Source organism: Bos indicus x Bos taurus, chromosome 10 (assembly GCF_003369695.1).
Source record: "Bos indicus x Bos taurus breed Angus x Brahman F1 hybrid chromosome 10, Bos_hybrid_MaternalHap_v2.0, whole genome shotgun sequence".
NCBI lineage: Eukaryota > Metazoa > Chordata > Mammalia > Artiodactyla > Bovidae > Bos > Bos indicus x Bos taurus.
Window position 1 is genome coordinate 20,793,863 of NC_040085.1, and position 7,960 is coordinate 20,801,822.

General features: G+C 37.6%; 1 protein-coding gene across 1 annotated transcript; it reads right to left on the reverse strand.

Annotated features, from left to right (window-relative positions):
- Positions 1–6,628: 6,628 nt before the first annotated feature.
- On the reverse strand, positions 6,629–7,558 carry LOC113899580 (olfactory receptor 11H4-like). Its single transcript, XM_027552846.1, has one exon. It carries the CDS (start codon positions 7,553–7,555, stop codon positions 6,629–6,631), a length of 927 nt encoding a protein of 308 aa, XP_027408647.1. The 5' UTR covers positions 7,556–7,558.
- Between the last annotated feature and the right edge of the window lie 402 nt (positions 7,559–7,960).

Below are 7,960 nucleotides of genomic sequence, written 5' to 3' on the forward strand. Positions count from 1 at the left end.
TTGTAGATTTTGCTAACAAATAGCTTGGAAAGGTACAAAGGTTGGGGTTGCAAAGAGTTGGACACAACTGAGCAACTAACACTTTCATTTTTCACTTTCACTTTCAATATCCCTTTGAGCAGCAGGGAGGAGAATGCTTTATCCTTTTTTGTTTGTTTGTTTTAATAGATAAGAAAATGGAATATCAGAGATTTAACGAGTTTACGTGAATGTGCAAAACCAGTAACTTCTAGATACACTGGCCTATTTGGAGACTGGTTTGAAACAAATCCCACTTCATTTCAAATATTGCTATAACCCTGAGTCTTAGTAATGTTTCATCTTTTATGTTTAAATCATCATCCCTTGGATAGCCTACATACAAATATAAACTTTAGACAATCTTTTTTGCTTTGAAATAAAGTTGAGTATAGATCTGAAGCAAATAGCTGTAGAAGTCCAGTTAAAAAGCACGTAAGAGTGGAAATGCAGGGTGGGAGTCTTAAGCCTGCTTGCTTTTGCTGTTCTCAGGGAGGTGCTGCAGATGCCCAGGATTCTACAAAATGGTTTGAAAACCATCTATCCATTTTTCTCTAGGTCACATTCTATTATGTGGCTTCTGGATTTGTTGAACAGTTCAGCCCAATCCCCTCCTAAGGAGCTGGTTCTCGCAAAGCACTATTTTTTGTTGGGGAAAAAAAAATCTTCTTTATTACTTGGGATTCCCCTTGTTGAAGCTACACAGAATAAGTCTAATTCCTCTTCCATTATGATGATGGTAGGGATGTAAATAACTGATGGCAGCTATCATGTCCTCTATACATGATTTCTTTTGGAAGCCATCATTTTCCTGGTATGTGTCCCTCAAGCTGCACTATTTCACATCATAACTGAGCTCTTGAGGTAACTTGCAGCTGAACATATCAATTTCTCTAGAATGTAAACCACATGACTTCATTTTTGCTAGGAATTAAGCCCTAAATTGGAGAAGGCAATGGCACCCCACTCCAGTACTCTTGCCTGGAAAATCCCATGGACGGAGGAGCCTGGTAGGCTGCAGTCCATGGGTTCACTAGGAGTCGGACACGACTGAGCGACTTCACTTTCACTTTTCACTTTCATGCATTGGAGAAGGAAATGGCAACCCACTCCAGTGTTCTTGCCTGGAGAATCCCAGGGACAGGGGAGCCTGGTGGGCTGCCATCTCTGGGGTCGCACAGAGTTGGACATGACTGAAGCGACTTAGCAGCAAGCCCTAAATACCATAACTTGTCTGCTCATTATCTTGCTTTTACCTAATTTAACTTAATAATGAATAGAGAGGTTACTTTAGGTTGTGCTAAGACCAGAAAGATGTTTCTCATATTGGCTGATTTAGGATTTGGGACAGGAATATAAACTTGGATAATTTGCTAAAAACCTTCCTAAAACTATTGGTATAGGTTCATTTCTATGTCCTAGAGTTTCCTGGTTAAAGATCAAATATTTGACTGGGTAAGCCACCATCAGTATTTTAAAATCCATAGTATATTAACTACAAAATAGGATAATTGGTTATATTATTAATGTCGTTGTTAAGATACTCACAAAGTTTCATCTTTTTGCAGTTTATACAATCTTCAGAGTGCAAAAGGCTTGACTCTCAGTAGTTCAGCAAACCTGGAGCAAACTCAGAGGATAAATGTTTTATTGCCAAGGTAGCTTTGGATACTTGTATTGATTAACAGTATTTTTAGAATGATTACAAAATTTGCCTCTATAAGCATGACTCATAAACATGAACATTTAATTTTTGTCCAAGCAGTTTAGTTCAATGGACTACAATTGTAATGACCATATGTATTAAAACTTATAGGAGAGTTATAATTTCCAATATGCTTTCCATAACTATACCTGTATTTGCTAGGCCACATGCTGTCATTTTGCTTGGAAAATACAGTTACTAGGCTTTCAGCAAAAAATGTTGAATAATGAATTTAAATTGTAACATGTTATACATTTTACTTATTCATTTGTACATTTAATAAATGTTTATTTACTTTTTATTATATTTCTAGCAGTGTGCAAATTCTGGAATAATGGTAAACATAGGAGATAAAATTCATCCCTTTTTGGAATTTATGGTTTATAAAAACTATCCATATTGTCACTTACATCTGTATAGTCACACTGTATGTGACTGGAACTTCCTTCAACTGTGTGTTTCACCATATACCCAACTATGTGCCGTGCACCTAAAAAAGACATCTATTCCAGTTAGAACTAAACTTAGATAAATCTACATAGTGAATGCAGTAGCATGATAAATTTTATTTGACATAGTGAGATATTTTTGGCTTTTTAAGACAGAAGGCAGTGACATGAGACATGAATTGATTAACTGTATTCATCTTCTGGAAAGTTCTTGGCACCAAGATGAGAAATATAATTTCAATTCATGGTTTTTGACCTGGAACCAAGCCTCATAAATCTTAACTCCCACTTGGTCATTTGACTTCATAATCTTTATGACCTTTTGATGTTTGTGCTGCAGTGAAATTTTAGTTACTACGGAATATAGGATTAGAGAAACATGTATAAATGAGCTTCACAGGTCTCTGCATCCATTTCTACTGCCTCCACCTCCAAAGTATAACTATTATAAGCTCAAATGATGAATTTGTTTATTTATTTTGGCTGCCCTGTGTGGCACGTGGGACTTTAGTTCCCCTGACTAGGGATTGAACTTGTGCTCCCTGCAGTGGAAGTGCAGAGTCTTAACCACTGGACTGTCAGGGGGGTCTCTCAAATGATAAATGTAAGTCCACCTCGTACTACTCACCTCAAGTGATAAAACAGATGAACAGTCAGAGAGAAGAGGAGGAAAAAGGAACCTGGGCAGTTCTTTCTGTACGAACTAATAAGGAAGCCAGGTCCTCCTCTTTAACTCCAACCACTTGTTTAGGATTTAAGCTACCTTGCTCAGAGGAGAACACTTTAAAAATTATAATTGCAAGATTCTTCTTTCTTTAAATATTTATATTTTAAGGTTAACCTATAGATAAATCCAAAGGACAGAAGAGTCTGCTGGCCTACTTTTTTTTCAGTTTCTACTCATCACTTGTCACTGGCTGACAACTCTGAAAGAATAATAACAACCTGCTTTAATTGCTGTAGCTGAAGGTATTTGTCAATAAAAACTTCACTGACCAATATTAGAAAGAAAGTGATTCAAGACTCAGGCTGCATTCTAACTGAAGAATAGTTAATTCTCCCTCCAGAATATCCAAGACATTTGAGCACTATTTTCCTTAAGTGAGTTATATAGTGGGAATTCTGTGATACCAGAGTGAGCCCTTAATGTGAATATTTCACCCAAGACCTCCTTAGGAGTGTGTTGAGAGAAGAGAACTGCAGGCCTTAACACATTGTTCCTATAAAGAAAAAAGAGCTAACAGATTTACAGAAGAATAGTGTGCTCTTACAGCAGTGGGTGTACAGGAGGATGCAGGCAGACTTTCCTTACATACCTGATGATGTTTCTGTCTCCAAGAGGAGGATGTGAGAGAATTTATAGCCACAAGATTGTCCTCATTACCCCATCTAAAAGCTCATTCATGGATGGATAAGAGCATTTGCGGCTCCAGAGACTTGTTTCCTTTAGTATTCTGAACAAGATGAAGTGTATTTTTCATGCCAGTGATTATTAAGTTTGCAAGTCTCTCTTGAATAGGATCCGTAGTTCCCTAGTGTGCTCATTGGTAGGCACCTGGTTCCTTATGCATGTATCTCTGTGCATCCATCTAATCCTCCCTATATTTGTTTGTATTTCCCCAGTGTTTAACTAGTGAGATACAGAGGTCTGGATAAATATCCAAGAGAAGCCAGGAAAATTTTCTTATTTGTGGCGATAACCTTCCTCTAAAGAACTGATCTGAGTGCAGGAAGGGAGGTAGAGAGTGGGACAGGTTAATGAGAGAGGAGATAAAAAAAAGAGAAAGAGAAAGAGAAAGAAAGAATGTGTGTGCATTTAAGAGTGTGTGTATGTATGTTTGTGTCTGTAATCTTTTCTCCAAAGTACATCCATTTCATTCTTGGTATTTAGCCTGTAAGGACTTAAGTTAAAAAAATTCTTTGTCTATACAAAGTTACTTAAATTTGTTATATTTGACATACAAGAAAGAATCTCCCTTCTAAATTTTAAGGATAATTTGAACACATTTGTTTGAAAAAATCGAGTTTTTTGTAAAAGTGGATGTGCAATGCTATTGACTGACATAATACAATATTAGTGAAAATGAAAATTTAGCACTGTAAATGGTTCAGAGACAGGAAGTATGATTTCTTTCATTGATACCAGGTTAAGGAGAACAAACAAGCAGAGGCAGAGAACCTGAGGGGAAGAATTCAATCATAGCAAGAACTCAAGTAGAGAACACTACTGAGTTTACGAGTGAGGATGTATAAGGCCAGAACAATGTCTGAAAATGTCCCTGTCCCAGCAGTGTTAACATCATGCGAGAGCCTGTTAAAATACAAATTCTCAGGTCCCACCCCTACCTAGTGAGTCAGAAATTCTCAGTGTGGGGCCCAGAAACCCCCTTTTTGGACAAACCTTTGTGTGATTCTGCTGCATGCTGAAGTTTGACAACCACTGTATAGATCATTAAAGATTGGGTTCAGGATGGGTATGTTTGAAGGAGCTTCTAAGTTTGGGAAGGATTTCAGTAGGATCAGGAATTAGTTGAGTGTGGTTTGGAGAAAGGACTAAGAATGATATTTGTAGGGATAATTGACATCTGAAGCTGAGTTTTAGATAATGTTGTATGTAGAAAACCAGGCTTAGAATTTTAGGCATCTAGGAGACTTTTGAAAGAGACCTGGGATAAGCAGGGAAATGGTGTAAAAGATTATTCAGGCATCATGTGAAAGGGAGTGACCTGGGATTAAAAAGGGGCACTGGGTTTGAATAGAGTTGAACCTAAAGAGGAGGCGGTGGGCTGAGATAGAAAACTAGGACACAGAAAATCTAGGTCCTGGCCTGAGTGCTTTTGCTTACTAGCTGTAAGAGCCTGTTGAGTTCATTTCTTCAAATATTAGATACATATCTTCTTTGTGTTCTCCATAGGGCTGACGTGAGAATGAAATAATAAGAAAATATTTTGCAAATATCTATATAATCATAATATGATTGTGATTGAAGAGCCTCAGGAGTGGATTCCTAACTCCATTATCTCTCCAGTTTGTTATGGAAATATCATTCCAGAATTAGAATTTCCTTTCTGAGGGTCTAGGAGGACTTTCCATTCTTCTTGGGCAAACCAGTTCCTTGACTTTTACTACTCCCCAAATATATACCCCCAAGATCAGTTTACAGATACAAATTTCTTTTTTAAAGAAATACAAAGTTTTATTTGACAACTAGAAATAAAGAATTTTTTAAATGCCCATGCCTCTATTTAGTCTGTTGTCAATGAAACAACCAGGGTGATGACCCTTTTAAAATATAATGGGATTCTACTACTCCTCTACTCAAAACTCTGCTCAGAAAGGCTTTCCATCTCATTCAGAATTTAAAATTCTTACTATGGCTCACAAGGACCTGTACAACTTGGCCCTCTGTATGCTCTTTTTGACTTCTTCTCTGATATTTCCCTCTTAATCTCTCTATTCCAACCAAACCAAACTACTTGTTCTTGCTGCTGCTGCTGCTGCTGCTAAGTCGCTGGAACACAATCCTGCCTCAGGGTCTTATGGAGAACTTGCCTCCCTCTGCAAGGAATGCTCTTCCCTCAGCTATGCACACAGCTCATTCCCTCATCTCCTTCAAGCTTTTGTTTAAATGATACCTTCTCCCCATGGCCTTCCCTGATGGTCCTATTTAAAATTTCAACCTTTTCTCCCTCTCTTCCTGTCTTCCTTTCCCTTTCTCCATATTGTTTATCACTTTCCAACATAACTACATTTTTGCTTATTTTTTTTATTGTCTGTCCCTCACTAGAAAATAAACTCCACACATCGAGTGTTTTGACCATTTTGGTCATAGTGTATCTCTAATGCCTCTGAGAGTATCTAGAATAAAGTAGATGCTCAATAAATTTTTGTTGAATTGAAAAAATTACTATTTTAAATGATGTTAAAAAATAAGCATGAAACTTTTGGTCTGTCCCTAATCTGGAAGATTCTGGACCATGAAGAGCTAAGAGGATAGAAACTTTTTCTATTACTAAATCCTTTGGTTATATATCCATTAGACATTTAGATTAGATTATTTTTTCACTTTAAAGGATCTTGTACTGTCTTAAGAAATGCCTTCAGTACACTGATGATGATTCACCTAGGATAACTTCTCTTAGTCTAGCTTTACCTCCTTCCCCTAATAATCAAAACTAAAACAGTGTGTGGAATAGGACAAATATAATGCCCTCATATTACTATCTAAGAAGTTATTCATGTTGAAAATATTGTTACTATACTTAGGATGCCGTCTGAATCAGCTGTGGTTTAGCTCTGCCAGGTTAGTTGAGGAATGAAACATGGATGGAATCCACTAAAAACGTCTTCTTTACTGTGTGCACTGGAAAATTAACAGCAGTATATGAAATCTTTTTTAATTAATCTTTTATGCCTGGACAATGGTTTGCTTGTTCTCATGTAGATTAGTTTATGTTCATTCTATTTTCAGGACTTTCTTCAGTGCAGCCTTCATCTCCTTGTTTCTTAAGCTGTAAATCAGGGGGTTTAAGAAGGGAGTCACCACGGAATAGAACAAAGTTATAATCTTCTGACTTTCAGCTGGATTATCAGCTGTAGGGCTCACATACATGGCCAAAAGAGCCCCGAAGAATAAGCACACCACTGTCAGATGTGATCCGCAAGTAGAAAAGGCCTTCTGTCGGCCTGCTGCTGAAGGGACTTTAAACACGGTAATCAGTAAAAGGGTATAGGAGCCAAGGATGTACAGAAGAGTTAGCACGATAATGAGGGAGCTGAGGACATACAAGACAATCTCAGTGACAGGAGCTGGGACACAGGACAGAGCCATCAGTGGGTCCATGTCACACACAAAGTGATCGATGGTATTGGGCCCACAGAAAGGCAACTGAGAGAGCTGCACGGTGGAGACAGAGTAACTAAGGAACCCAAATACCCAGCAAAGAGACAACAAAACAGAGCAGAGCTGTTGGGTCATGATGGTTGTGTAGTGCAATGGGCGGCAGATAGCAAGATACCGATCATATGCCATGATACAGAGCAAATATACCTCAGTTGTACCAAGGGAAGTAAAAAAATATAACTGGAGGAAACAGTCAACAAAAGAGATGGTTTTTGTTTCTGAGAGGAAATGGATTAGCATACTGGGCACGGTGGAAGTAATGTACCAGATTTCAAGGAAAGCGAAATTCCCTAGGAGAATATACATTGGAGTGTGGAGCCTTTGGTCCCACCTCACAGCGCAAACAATGGTCCCATTTCCCACCACGGTAAATATATAGATTCCAAAGAACAGTGAAAAGAGGAAATACTGTAACTCTTGACAACCAGGGAAGCCTAGGAGGATGAACTCCGTCACGGTGCTTGCTGCTGAATTGTTCATGAATCCCAGGACTTCATAGAAGACAGAAGATACCAATATATAAGTTGCTTTGTTTCTTGAAAAACATAGGAAACCTATGCAAGGTATATATGTTGCTTGTTCTGCAATTAGTTTGGAATAACCCATCTATTAAGTCCTATCTTATTTAAAAGCCACCAACAAACAAATTTCAATAAAATTGGGTTCATAACAATAGAATCGTTATATTACTTTTGTTTATCAAAGGATTAGGTTAAAAAAATCCTCTCTTCCCTTTGAAAATTTTGAAAACTCAGAAGCACTACCTTCTGTGAAAAGAAAAAGGTTATCAGTTTGTATTAGATTCATTTGTATTATTTTTTAGGGCCCAACATATGATATCATATAGTATTTGTATTCTCTGTCTGGCTTATTTTACTATGCATA